The sequence below is a fragment of the Meleagris gallopavo genome, chromosome 27 (genome assembly GCF_000146605.3).
Source record: "Meleagris gallopavo isolate NT-WF06-2002-E0010 breed Aviagen turkey brand Nicholas breeding stock chromosome 27, Turkey_5.1, whole genome shotgun sequence".
Classification (NCBI taxonomy): Eukaryota; Metazoa; Chordata; class Aves; order Galliformes; family Phasianidae; genus Meleagris; species Meleagris gallopavo.
In genome coordinates this window covers 318,842-332,729 of record NC_015037.2, presented here as the reverse complement: position 1 = coordinate 332,729, position 13,888 = coordinate 318,842, and the positions used below count along the sequence as shown (strand labels likewise).

The 13,888-nt window shown below is 57.4% G+C and overlaps 2 protein-coding genes across 2 annotated transcripts; one reads left to right on the top strand and one right to left on the bottom strand.

The window, feature by feature from the left end:
• Positions 1-5,117: 5,117 nt before the first annotated feature.
• Positions 5,118-9,507, bottom strand: RHBG (Rh family B glycoprotein). The gene is made up of 10 exons (XM_010723860.3): positions 9,080-9,507; positions 8,049-8,235; positions 7,500-7,650; positions 7,230-7,377; positions 6,769-6,935; positions 6,429-6,566; positions 6,159-6,292; positions 5,940-6,061; positions 5,678-5,751; positions 5,118-5,538 (listed from the first exon to the last, which is right to left on the bottom strand). The coding sequence occupies exons 1-10, from the start codon at positions 9,252-9,254 to the stop codon at positions 5,479-5,481; spliced, it is 1,356 nt and encodes a 451-aa protein (XP_010722162.1). The 5' UTR covers positions 9,255-9,507; the 3' UTR covers positions 5,118-5,478.
• A 1,528-nt stretch (positions 9,508-11,035) lies between these two features.
• HAPLN2 (hyaluronan and proteoglycan link protein 2) lies at positions 11,036-13,366 on the top strand. Its single transcript, XM_019623112.1, is given in 6 exon segments — positions 11,036-11,164; positions 11,167-11,326; positions 11,535-11,885; positions 12,031-12,147; positions 12,308-12,493; positions 12,580-13,366. Coding segments are annotated over 6 exon segments (1,125 nt in total). The 5' UTR covers positions 11,036-11,137; the 3' UTR covers positions 12,864-13,366.
• The last annotated feature ends 522 nt before the right edge of the window (positions 13,367-13,888 follow it).

The following is a 13,888-nucleotide window of genomic DNA, read 5'->3' as shown; positions in this document are numbered from 1 at the left end:
AAAGGGACATGGGTGCTTCTTAGGCCAAAGCTGCCTGGGTGGGGGGGTTGTGCTGAATTGAAGCCCCCCAGAGGGAGTGGGAGCGTTGGCCAAAGCCTGATGTGAAATGCTGTAAAGAGCTTCATGCGTTAAAACTCTAAAGCAGCGCTGGTGGAACCTGAAGAAGTGGAGACACTAGTGGGGTACCTTCCCCAAAGGGAGAGTGGCCAAGTGAAATGGGGCTGGGGGGTGAAAGCATCCCAGATTTACGCCCAGGCGCAGGTGGAGATAGAGGTGGAGTCGCACAGAACTCCAACTTTTCTCCCTTGCAATGCAGCAAACTGCACGGGGGTGCATCCTAAAGTCCCATCCCCACCAGCTTTCCCACTTCATGAGGGCAGCTCCCCTCCAGCCACGCACCTCTCCTTCTGCAAACTGGCAGTGCAGGCCTGTTGCAAATGGGTTTGAGATCTGATCGCAGAGGCAAGGAGCTGCTCTGATGGATCTCAGTGTCCCCAGTGGCTGCAGATCCTTGTGAAGGAGCCCTGGCTGGTGCTCGTTTAATAATAACTACAATAACAGCGGTGAAATGTGTTAATCGGCGGCAGATAACAGACGTGAAATCTGCAGCTAAAAGTATTTTAGGATCTGTAAAAATCCCTGCGAATGATTTCTGAACGAGGTACAGATGGTAAAAGCAAGGATCGTATTTTAGGGATATTTTAGGGTTTAGCCTCAAAGTGGAGTCACTCTGTTTTTAAGGCAGTTTGGTGCAAGATGCTGAGACAGAGTTCAGCCAGTGGGTGCAAGTGGGAGCAATTCTGCTGGTGCTGGAGAAATGAGGCTGATGGTCTGAGGGTGGGCACGGGACGCTCCACCAGACCCAGCAAAGCTGCCAGCAGGAGCCACGGTGACGTGGGTGCAGATTTAACCTGGAATTGATTCAACCCCCACCAGGGCAGTTTGTGTGTTAGGTACAAACTACTCCATCCCCCTTCAAAGATCAGCTGAGATTCACCTTAGCTGATCTATCTAATGCCAAATATTCAGTGTCTTGCTGTGGGCAGGAGAGCACAAGGGTGCATCTGCCATTTCTCACCTCTTTCCCAGGAGCTCCTGAAATGGGCTGACTCCATCCCCATTCGGCTCAGTGCAGTTGTCTGACCTCCAGGCTGCAGGAACTGCTTTGGGGCTCCATTTATGCTTGCTGTTCAGCTCTAACAAGCAGTTTTTTGCTTGCATGCAAGACCAGCAAAGAGTTGTGGCCATTCTCTTCCTGCATTGCAAGGAAATCATCTGCACAGCCAGGATGCAAACAGCCTGGGGAAGCAGCAGAGCAACCCAGCCCGAGGAGAACGCATCCCAAATGATCCTCACGTGTTGGCTGTGGGGTGAGGACGTTGTCTGAGTGCACTGGGGCAGTGACATGGGGGAAAGCAATGCGGTGTTGTTAATCCATTGTGCATGGGAGTAGGATGAGCCATTCTGCACGGGGTCTGTGCTTGCTGGGATGCGTTGGACTCTGCTGGAGCACAGAGAGGGCTCCCAGCATCGCTTCCATCCCCGGTCCACTGGTCATGCCAATTTGTCACCAAGCTGGGATTTCAATTAAGCCCCCAAAGGAGGGGTCAGGGGTTATGCAAACACAGAGGCAGAGGCCACTCGCCTGGAGGGCTTCCCTGGGGCTGCTCCTGCCGGCCCCTCTCTTTACACAGCCCAGATTGACCCGGGCTGAGTGCCGGCATTGTTCCCCACGCTCCATTCAAGAGCCCGTTTGTCAATAAAATTGACCTCTCGGCTCCTGGTGATGCTGCCTCCTCCTCTTCCTCCCTATCCCTGCAGCTCAGCCAGAGTGGATCTGACAGTGCCTTCCATGGTCCTCACGCCCTGGATGTGCCCTGCATGTGCCAGGAGCGGGGAGCAGAAAGCAGCACTGCTGGGTGCTGCAATGACCCCAGTTCTTTGCACTGCTCTCTGCCCTTGGGCCTCTTGCATTTGACCAAAGCCACTTGGCGCCCTTGAAAGCATCACCATAAGCACCAGCATCATTCATCCTCCCTGGTTCTCCTTTCACAACCATTCCCTGCTGTTCCCACGAGCATCCCATGATGGTTTGCTGCTCCTTGCTGCCCACAAGGACTCAAAGGTTTTTGCTCCAGGTCCCATCTCCCCCCCAGCACATCTCCCTGTGCCAGCTGCTGCCTACGGACACACCTACTCCATCACCCTCCTGCTCTGTGGTGCACCACAAGGCCCCCCATGGGTTTGGACCATAGAATGATGGCTGCTTATTTTGGCAGGCAACATGGTGAAAGGAGCAATGCTTGAACCTGTGAGCAGATTCAGCCGTGAGATAAATTTGTATTGCAGTGCAAGTGGCAATTAGAGCCCCTTAGTGACCGTCCCTTACATAACACCTTTGTTCCCAGCTCTTCAGTTTGTAAATAAACTTGACTCCCAGTTTTGCTGGGGCCTCGATTCCCTCTTGATTTTATTTTATTCTTCATTGGAGCTGGCAAAGAACGAGCTGATTGTTTGCTTGTGCTGCCCAGGCACCCCAGAGTGGGCACGTCAGCCACCCATGTGCTGGGTGCCAACGATTTTAATTGCTGTGCCCCCAGTTCCAGTGCCCAAAAAGGCTCATTATGCTGCTAGCAATCATTAGTGTCCTGCAAACGGAGCTTTGTGATTGCAAGGGTCGAAGTTGAAGATGCTTATGTAGGGGGCAGCTTGGCAGCAAGGCTGGGTTCTGCCCCATGAGTTTGAGGTCAAGGAGGGGATGTGGAAGATTCAGGATCACATTCAATTCATTCACATCCACATTCACATCCATTCTGTGTTCAGCCCATGGGTCTGGAAGGAGTCGGGATTTGGATTTAGGTTGTGTTAGGTCCTTTCCAACCCATGCCATTCTGATTGTACGATTTGCACCCATGGGCAGTGCCAGGATGCTCCGGGGCACAGTGGCTCACAGCACTCACACCTGGGAAATGGCAGACGTGGAGCACTCGTACTGCTGGGTGTTCCTATGGCACAGTGATGCCACGTGGCCATCAGAGCTGTCAGGCTCTGCTCTTTGTTTGGAGCAGGGATGCCTGGGCCCCTATGCCTCTCCGAGCCTCCCTGCTCCCATCTGGTGCCCATTATCAGACGTGTGCACCAGCCCTGTCTGACAAGGAGCTTTACAGGTGTCGCTCAGATAACAATTCACACTCTAACGAAGGTGGGAAAGATGATTAGCTGGCTTTCTATCAAGCAGAACACAGCATCAGCTGCTCCTTAGGGGGAGGCAGTAAGGGCCATGGATGTGTAAGGACACATACACCAGCAACATCGCAAGCCTGGGCTTTGTCCTGCTGCTAATTCCAGTGCACTTGCAGGCACCTCTTTGTGTGCCTTAGTTTCCCCAGCTGTAGCAGAGCTGTGGTTATTGCTTTTCCTTGAGCAACACCCTCCAAGCAGCTGATTGAGCTCAGGAAAAAGAAAGAGGAGGTGATGGAGGCAGGGCCCTCAGCAGCTGAGCTGCCAATGTAGAGGGCAAGGTGCTGGCAGAGCCAGGGCTCCCAGGGGACAGAGCTGGGAGCCGGGGTGCAAATGGGAGCTAAATGACGAATGCTAAATTGGCTTTTCTGGGCTGTCCCCTGTACTGAGTGCATCCTCTACGGATGGGTTGTGAGGGATCACAGGGATGGGAAACCGAGGCACGAGGGGCTCTGGACCCTGCCACTGTGCTCAGGGCCGGCAAAACATTAAGGCACGAAGCCGAGCCTGCGTCCCACCGGGTGCCACCGTCACAGCGCCCATCTGCACCCCGGTGCCGTGGCAGAGCCAGCCCAGCCTCTCGCTCCAGGATTATCCGCTCAGCCTCGCCATCTGTTCACCAAACTGCCATCATTATGTTCAACTTGGGAAGAAAACGGCCCCTACAGAGAAGCAATTTGTTCGCTGACGAAACCTTTCAGGCTCGTCGCCGTCCCCACCGACCCTCGCCGCCGTGCGGGCCGGCTCTGAGCTCGCCTCGCTTAAACAGTCTGCGGGGAGAGAGGTGCGTGAGCCAGGCGCTGGGAGGGTGCGGGGCTCCCTAATCCGATTATAGGGCATAAGAGCCTTCAGAGGGCCGAGGAGGAAGAGGAGGGAGTTGCACTCCACGCCCAACCCCAGCCCCGGGGGTCTTGCAATGATCTCACTGGAGGGGCTTTTCTTTCCGTCGCAGTGGGGTTGCTTTTGGGGAGGAGATCAAAAGGGAAAAGGGCTGCCTGGGAAAGGGAGTGAGGAGAGGGGGGTGAACGAGTGGAGTAGAGGCTGCAGGCTGGAGCCCAGCCCCAGCGCGCTTCTGCCTCCCATGGGTCGTGAGAAGCATCTTCCCCATGGAACAGAGCCTGGAGCGAGGTTAGGATGGACCAGGAGCAAAACCCCCAGGGCCTGCAGTGAGGATGGAGCCTCATGTCGCAATGCTGGGCTCCTTTTTTTTGTGTGTGTGTGGAAATGCAATGGAACCAAAGCATTCAGCACACACCTTGATTTCACTGGGCACTTAGTAATGAGCAAGCAGGGATCCCTGGGAATGTTAAGGCATTGGTTTGATGTGTATCAAAGGCAAACGTTTTCAACTCCTGCTGCGGAACAGTGCACCAGCCTCCAAATTTTTCTCCATCATTTCTGAAAGAAATTAAAGAGCCCCATCTAAAAGCCAACATTTTTGGTCACCCTGAAACCAAATAGTTGGTTTGTTGTTGTTGTTTTTTTTTTTCCTTGGTTTTTTTTTCCCCCCATCTCATTTCAGATCTCAGTATATTTTCAGTGCGGTGCCAACCAGGACCACGGGGCATCCCTCTCTCAAAGGAACTGAGTGACACTTCGCTGCTTTGGAGGAGGGGTCCTCCTGGTGCAAGGAGTTGGATGGGAAAAGGGAGGCCACCTGCATGTAGGGGACCAGGCTGTCACCACAGCCTGGCCCCGGGCTGTGGGCACCCTCTGGTGGCTGAGGTAATGGAGGGGTTAGAGCTAGGCACGAAATCCGTGGCTCAAATGAGGAACCTGCGGCTCCCCAGCACTGCTGTGTAGGGTAGGGGAGGATCCTGGGGGCTTTGCTTTCTTCCATGGCAAACGATGTGTGAATTCACTGGCAAATCCTGAAGTTACAAAAGAAGACAGAGGTGTTTTAATAGCGGTGATCAAAAGGATCCATAGAAAAAGTCTCTACCGTTTGCCCTTCAGCTCAGTACGCCCCTTCCCAGCGCAGCACCCTAAAGAAAAGCCCTCCCCGCAGCTCTTCCCTATGTCAGGTGGAGAAAACGAAGGCACGGAGCAGAGCTGGCAGGCAGCACCTCTCAACCAAGCAAGGTCTGGATCCGCGCTAAGCTGGGCTGTCCCTTCTTCCCACAGCAAGAACCCAAATGACTGCAGCATCTTCTCGCTGTACATCCTTTGGGGACGGCGTGGAGATGAGCCCGGCTGGGAACGCTGGGCTGCAGGCACTGCCTGGAACTCACCACGCTGTCAGGCGATGTTGCCTCGCTCCTCGCTGCTCCCCCCGCGGTCACATCCATCCTCATCCATCTGCACCAGCAGAGAGGGGTGGATTGGCTCAGGGGTGAAGCAGGACTTCGGGGGTGGGGAGGGTTGTGACAAAGCTGCTTCCCACCCTGGACCAAGGATGGAAATCCCCCTCCTCACCCCCCGAATACCCCCGCTGTACCTCCCGCAGCACTTTGCTCTCCGACTCGTTCCCCTCGGGGGGAGACCTCAGCACCTTCGTTCGCAGGAGGAGTCCTGGGGATGCAGAGAATCCGCCTGAGTTCGCACCGAGCCTCGGCTGCCACCTAGCGGCCTCTCATCGACCTGCGCCGCGTGGGCTCCTCCGCGTCGGTTTTGATGGTTTCGTTGGTTTTTTTGTGTTTTGTTTTTTTTAGGGTAGGAGTTTTTTTTTTTTTTTTTAATTTTTACGGGTTGAAACTCACCCGTGAGGCGCCCCCCGGAGGCAGCCAGCAGCAGGGTGACGAGCAGCCCGCATAGCTGCCACTGCGCCTGCTCAGCGTTCGTGCGGCTGCCGTCGGCCACCAGCGGGAAGACGAGCTGCAGCCTGCGGGGAACGGAGCCGTGGGCTCTGCTTGTAGCTACGGAGAGGGCACCGGAGCAGCCCCCACATCGGAGCGTTCCCCGGTGCCGGCTCTTCTCACCTGTCGCCATATACATCCGCGGTGGCCAACGCTGTCAGCAGTATCCCCAGGAAGGTGCCCAGGATCCCCGGCAGTCCATGGACGTTGTGCACTCCACACGTGTCCTCGGTTTTCAGCCTGGATCGCAGGATGGGCTGGGGGATGCACGGAGAGGAGTTGGGTTTGGGGTGGGGAAATGCTCACCCCTACTGCCCACTGTTTTGGCTGAGTTAGGAATGCAGCTCCTCTGGTTCCAAAGGTGCAGGACCTCATTGCCACAAGGGGACTCACCGAGAGGAACCTGGAGCTGAGCAGGGAGAGCTGGCTGGCCAGAAAGCCTGCTGTGAGAGCCCCAAAGGGGGTGGACAGCATCTCCCCCGCCATCCCCATCACGGCTGCGCTGGCCAAGGTGGCATCCTGAAGCTGGGCCTGAATGGAGCAGCACAGAGGGGTTGTCCTCATGGAGAACATCAACATGGGACTGAGGTTTGGGTTTCCATAGGGTTCGAGCTGGGTTTTATCCAACCCAAGAAAGCAAACCAGCATCCCCTTGTGCTCCTTTGGACATCGTCATGCTTCCTGTCCCTGCAGGATGGACAGGGGCTTGGCTTTGTCTCAGGAGAGGACCTACCACCTGCAGTGTGCCCTTCTCATACAGGATAGGTGAGAGGACAAAGGTGGCCAGGGTGCTCGCTGCCAGAGAGAAGTAGAGGTTCAGCACTGCCCAGGGCTCGGCGCTGTCGTGGGTTGTGGTGGCTGAGGCAAAGCTGGGCCAGAAGATCCACAAGCAAATGATTCCTGTGGGAGGTGAGAGGGCACATGTGGGCACCGAGGTTGCTCCCTCGAGGGAAAGAACCTCCTCTTGCTAGTGCCAGAGATGTACAAAGGGAGAATGGCCACAGCTGGCAGTGTGAGCAGTTTGGGCTGGACAGGAGGAAAAGCTCCTTCCTTGGAAGGGATCCCTAGGAAGGTGGAGAATCTCCATCCTTGGAGGTAAGCTGTGCAGTGGCATGACTGCACGTCCTAGCATTGGTGGCAGAACTTCCCCCACCATTCCTATGATTCTGGTGTTGTAGGGCTCAAGCTTCATACCAACCACAGCAAAGACATCAGGCTGGTGCCCCACGTCCTGCTCCTCTTTCCTCTTGTCCTTGTGGGGCTGGTGCAAGACGCGTGAAACCGTCAAGCCAAAATAAGCACCAAAAGTGTGGATGGTCAAGGAGCCTCCACTGTCGCTTACCTGGCGAGTACAGAAAGCACCGTGCAGGGCAGGGAATGGGACCTGCCTATGGCCAAGGCAGGTTTTGATGACAGGAGTCAAAACAAAGACCCCGACTATTCCCTTTCTGGGGGGTGACTCACCCCCAGAATGCTCCGCAGGACGTATTCATTGCAAGCAAAGAGAGGCACCTCCAACAGAGCCATCAACAGCATCTGGATGGGATTCACCCTGCCCAGAACAGCCCCAGCGGAGATGAGGATGGCTGCGGTGCAGAAGTCGGCACTGACCATGCTGGGAAGGAGAGGCAAAGCACTGAGCTGGATCCAGTGCAGCCAGGGCAAAGGCAGGCACTGGGGAGAGCAAGTGGGCTGGAGCTGAGCCCGAATCCCACATGCCATCCCCTACAACCCAAACCCTGCCTCTCCAGCCCTGCACCCTGAACTCCACACCCTGCTCCTGCAAGCTGAATGGACAGCCTGAATCTTGCTGTGTCTGTGGCAAGGCTTGCATGGCTTGGGCAAGTGGGTCTCAGAGTTCCCCTAACCACTCGGCTGATGCTCAGCTAGCAGCCTGGTCCTCACAACCCTCCTCGAGAGCAGAGCAGTGAGTTTTACAGAGGAGGGAGCCAGTGTGCAAGGGATGGAGCCGGGCTGGGCAGCGTTGGAGTAGCAGCAGCCTTCCTGCCTTACCTCTGAGTGCTCACGTAAATCTTGCTGTTCTGGGAGAAGTAAAAGAGCCCCTGGGCCAGTATGGCCCACTGGATGGTGAAGGCCACGATGAGGAGGCTGCCAGCCACACTGCCCACCCCATAACGGCTGAGGAAGGCCAGTAGGAAGCCAAAGCCAAGGAGAGCTCGGAGGTGGGCATCCCGGAACCCTGGCAGGAGGCAGAGGGGGGCTATGAGGCACCACGAGCAGCTCCTGGGTTTGGGTGAGAGTGACCCCCACCAGATAACCTGGGGTCGAAAAGGTTTTGGGGGTGTTGGAGCCTTCAGCTGATGGCAATCAGCCTTCTCCACCCACATGTCCTGGCACAACAGGGAACTGTGTCACCTTCTGGCAGCAGTTCCCAGAGATGCACACGGTTTGCCCCACGGACTGGAAGCTTTTCGGAGCAGCTCACACTACCAACACTGACACAGGGGCGTTTGGAGGTATTGGCCATAGTCAGGGGCTCCCCTGCTGCTCTGCAGGGGTAAACAGGGACCCAACCTGCACAGCAAGCAGTGCCATTGCCCCACACCTGGCGGTGACATCAAGCAGAGGACCCACATCCTGCTCTGGGACAATCTTCCTTTTGCGTAACAGGAACAGGTGAGTCAGCACACAGGTATGGATATGTGGGCGGAACTGGGAGAACTTGGCCAACCACATTGGTGCTGCATGGGGAGGGAGGTGGCCAGGAGGGGCCGGGGGTGGGGTCTGGATGGATGGCACTGAGGAAGGGGCTCGGTGCCAATCTCCTGGTGCTGCTAACCCGTGTGGGTGGAGTTTGTAGTCCCTGCAGTGCCAGGAGCACCTGGTCGGGGGGATGGGGGGTGTGAGGTGGGGGGCGCATGGCAGGCTTTCACCTCCCATGGTCCCCATGTCCACCTCTGCTCTCTTTTAGGGGTAAAAGCCGAGCACAGCAACTTTCTGCACCCATGCCAGGAGCGTGGGGCAGGCAGAGCTGCTCCCTGTGCCCCGCCTCAACCTCCCCTCCCAGAGGACAGGGTACTCACGGGGATACCCCAAAGTCGGGCTGGGGTCTCTCTGGCTGCAGCTTGGCTCCGTGGAGCAGAGGTTGGAGCTCTCCGGACTGTACCGGACAAAGGTGGCGAAGAGGACGATGGTGAGGAGCTGGAGGAAGAAGCACAACCCAGAGAGGTGCAGCCTTGCAGCGGCACGCTCAGCCATGCTGCAGAGCTCACCGAAGTGGCTGAGAGCTGCCTGCAAAGTCTGCCTGCAAACCACGCCTGCGAGGCCAAGTCCTGCCTGGAAAATCCCAGGAAAATGAGGGCAAGAAGCAACCTGGGGCTGCTGGCAGAGCTGGTTCCCCCTGGGGTTGGGAAGCTGCAGCAGAGCCTTTCTTTTGCTTTGCTTTGCTTTGCTGGAGTTGTTTGTCCTGCACTGAGAAGGAAGAGGAAGAGAAAGGAGCTGACAAGTAAAATATGGCCACTTTGGGGGAAGTGGCTCGGGTGCTTTGTTGGTGCAGCCAAGCTGTGATCTCACACTGCCCAAATGAAGGAGGGGGGGGGATGTGGGGACGGATGCCGGGCAGGGATGAGTCAGGGCTGCTTTGGGGTGTAGCTACTGCTTTCATGTGGGAAAAACGCAACCACCAGAAAGCCTGGCCAATGTGCTGCAGTGCTGGAAAGCCTTGAAGTGCAGCCGGGCACTGCTGAACTGGGCACTGCTGGGAGCGCTCAGGGTCTGTTTTGGGTACAGACACATGGGAGATCTGGGGAGTAGCATCTTCTGTTGTTTTTTAACCCATTCTGGAGCAGCAGCGCCCTGTCCCCTTCTTGTTCACAGTGGTTTGAAGCGGGGGTCCTTGGGGGCCTGCAGTGCCCAGAGCAGGGCGATTGCTTTGACCAAAATGGGGCAGAGGCTTGGAGCAGGAGAATCCTCCTAGAACAGCACGCACAGTTCTGCTTCCCACCCAAGGGCTGTTTTTGCATCGTGCATGCCAAGATCGCTGTGTCCTCAGCTGGACAGACAGACAGACGGACGCTTGTTTGCATTCGTGTGCCATGAGCTTCCTCCAGTCCTGGAGATGCACCCTGGGGGGAGGGAGCTGATAAGGGAACCCAGAACACAGCCCTATTGTTTGGCCTTGTTTTGCTGCCCGCACCATCCCAACCCCAAAGTGACAGCAGCGAAGCTTCTGCCGTGGCTTTGCTCTGGGCAGGGTGAGGCTGGGGGGGTGTCAGGGTGGGGGGACCCCCCCCAGTGCTCTCCCAGATCATGGCGTCAGCAGCCCCAGAGCCAGAGACTCCATGCAGGAGTGGGTTTGCTCAGCACTGATGGCTGTGGGAGCAAAGAGCAGAATTTCATGGGGAGCAGCACTGAGGGGATCTCTGCCTGCAATGGGGGTGTGGAGCCCTGCATGGTGCTGACATTTTCCCTGAATTCTCTTACTCTGTGGCCTGTGAATAAAGGGATGCTTGTTAGCTGGCGAGCGCTGTGTTTTGCCGAGCAGAACAATACAGAGAAAGATGCCCACAATGGGAAATTGTGCTTCCTCCTCCCCGTGCGTTCCTCGGGGAGGTGTTGAAAAAAAAAATAAATGAAAAGGAAAAAAAGAGAAGAAAAGGGGGGGAAAAAAAAAAAAAAAGAGAGAAGAAAACGGGAAGGGACGGGCACAGGGCAGGGAGCGAGAGCACAGCCAACGCTGATCATGGGAGCAGGACGTGGGGCTGCTGGGGCACTGCCTGCCCCAGGATGGCGATGGTGACGGTGACAGCAGTGCAGGCTCAAGGAGAGGGCAGGACCCAGCTGGGAGAACCCACAGCTGTCCCTGTGTCCTCGTGCCCTGTGTCCCCTCTTCCCAGCAGCATCGCAGCACAGGTTTGAGCTTTCCAGAGCCTTTCATCCTGAGATGGGGTGGCTGTGACAGAGCCAGGACGCAGGCGGTGGTGGATGGGCACAGCAGCTCCCCTGGGGACGGTAAGGAGTGATGGGGACTGATGGTGGTGGTGGTGGTGGGAGAGGGGGCTGCTCTTGCCTAGCTCTGTGCTTGGCACCTCTCAGATCATCGGTGTCCAGTGTGATGTCCACTTTGCAGGGCAAACATTGAGATGGTTGCTGCCAATGTCCCTGCTGCACATCTCCCAGTCTGTCCTGCTGCGTGGCCCTGACCCCTTTGCTCCCCCCAGGCTTTCTCCAGTCCCCGGCTCTAAAGATGCACCGGGTTCTGCTTGCATCCCTCTGGCTCCTGGCAGCATCCCCCACCTCCAGCATCTTCCAGAAGCCAACAGGGAGCCCTGGTAGGGAGCGGGGATGGGGACAGGACACTGCTGCTTGGGGACGGTATTGGGAGATTTGGGCAGGGGCTGGGATGAGCATCCTGGAGGCTGCAGCAGCAGGGAAATGAACTGGGATAGGTGCTGGAAACCAGGCTGATGAGGGTGGTGGGGAGGTGCTGAGGGGCAATGGGGCTGTGGCAATGCCTCGAGGCGGACCGGTGCCCCGCAGCCACCCCACGCCTGCAGTACCTGCTGGAGCCCCTGCACACCGCGGTGCACACACAGCGAGGTGCCACGGCCACGCTGCCCTGCGTGCTGCGCGCCCTGCCCCGCAACTACCGGGTGAAGTGGAGCAAAGTGGAGCCAGCCAACTATGGGGAAAACGTTATCATCATCACCAACGGGCTGTACCACAAAAACTACGGGCCGCTGAGCCCCCGCGTGCGCCTGCGGCACAGCCACCGCTATGATGCCTCGCTCACCATCACCGATGTGACCTTGGAGGATGAGGGACGCTACCGCTGCCAGCTGGTCAACGGGCTGGAGGATGAGAGCGTCTCGCTCACGCTGCACCTGGAGGGTGAGGGATGTAGGGAGGATGGGGAGGCTCCAATGGGTCTCCATTGCAAAGCCACTTGCCCCAGACTCCTGCTCAGCACCAGATCCCTGGGGCAAGAAGCCAAACCTCCATGGTGAGAGCGTGTCCCTCTGTCCCTGTCCTCCAGGTGTTGTCTTCCCCTACCAGCCCATTAATGGGCGTTACAGATTCAACTACCACGAAGCCAAGCGTGCATGCGAGCAGCAGGATGCCCGGCTTGCCACCTACCAGCAGCTCTACAAAGGTACTATCCTGCAGCATCCCAAATCCTCCCATTGCCCCAGACCTGCCTTGCTGGTCGGGATGATGCTGAGGTGACCAGGCTTCCTCCCAGGCTGCCATCCCCATCCCTTCTATGCCCCACTTTGTCCTTATGGGACGCTGAGGTTCTGCCCACCCCTCAGCTTGGATGGAGGGCCTGGACTGGTGCAACGCAGGCTGGGTGCTGGATGGCACCGTGCATTACCCCATCATCAACTCACGGGAACCATGTGGCGGCCGCCTCCTGCTGCCAGGCATCCGCAGCTATGGGGCCAAGGACAAGCAGAGGGACCGCTTTGATGCCTTCTGCTTCACCTCTGCACTGCAAGGTACCTCCAGCATCCCCCAGCCCCGTGTGGTGACCCTGGGGCTGCTCACGGACTCATCACTCTCCATTATTTCCCCCCATCCCCAGGTGAGGTCTATTTCATCCGAGGCCACCTGAACTTCAAGGAAGCCGGGCAAGCGTGCCGCAACCACGGTGCTACCATTGCTAAAGTGGGGCAGCTCTACTCCGCGTGGAAGTTTTTGGGGCTGGATCGCTGTGACGGGGGGTGGCTGGCAGATGGAAGCGTGCGATACCCCATCACCACCCCCAGGCAGCGCTGCGGGGGTCTGCCGGAGCCTGGCGTCCGCAGCTTTGGCTTCCCCAGCAAGGAGCTGCGGACCTACGGCACCTACTGCTTCGTGGGGACGTAGGAGAGGTGGGCAGAGGCAAAGGGGTGGCACCGGCTCTCGTCACCTGAGTGGAGAGCTCAAGGTGGGACAGCGGTCTCTGGGGCATTTTGGGTGGTGCTTGCATCCTCTGATGGAGTGATGAGGCTGAATTTGGGGGAATTTGTGCATCCTCTGATGGGGCTGAATGTGGAGGGTTTGTGCATCCCCTCTGACGGGGCTGAGTCTGAGGGGGTTGTGCATTTAATGGAGCTGTTCCCCGCACTCAGCTGCCTCAGAGTTTTGAAGGCATTCAAGGCTTGATGGAGAATCCAGAACCATTTCCAGCCCAGGAATTGAGGGGGTCTGGTCCAGCACGGCAGGCTCCCTGACGCCCCCCAACCTCGGTGCCACCCCCAGCCCTGGCCTCGCTTCCTACGGCCATGCAGACTTTGGCTGGTGCAGGCATGCTGGAGAACCAGGCATTAACGAGTGTGACTAATGGAGTTTCGCTTTTTCAATTAATAAAGCGACAGTAAAGCGACCGCTGGGACCTCCTGGCCACTCGGTGAGGGGGGTTTGCCAAGGACTCAAGCACTCCCCCCGCAGTGTCCTGGTGTTATCGGTCTCCCTGGCACCACACTCAAGGGGTTTCTGGGTTTGTGATACAGCTGGAGAAAACAGCGAGGGGACACATCAACACGGGGACACTTTGGGCTGTTCCTCCCTGTGCCTGTGGCTCAGGGGCCATCGCTGTGCCCAGGCTGCTCCAGCTTCGACCTGGTCCCCATGGCTCCATTGTGCATCCCCCACTCCCAGTTCTGAGGCTGGGTACCTTTGCCTCTCCCACCCATGTGCTTGCTGGCACACCCCTCAGTGCCATCCATTTCCTTACTTTCATTCCACAGAAGCATGGAGGGGGCTTGAGATGCACGCACCCAGCAGTGTGGCCATGTCCAGGGCACAGCCTCAGTGTCCCCATCCGCATGCTGCTGTCTCAAAAGGGGGGAAGCAGCAGCTGGAGGCGATGCTGCCATGTCCGAGCTGTCACCTGCCTTTCCACCTCCTCC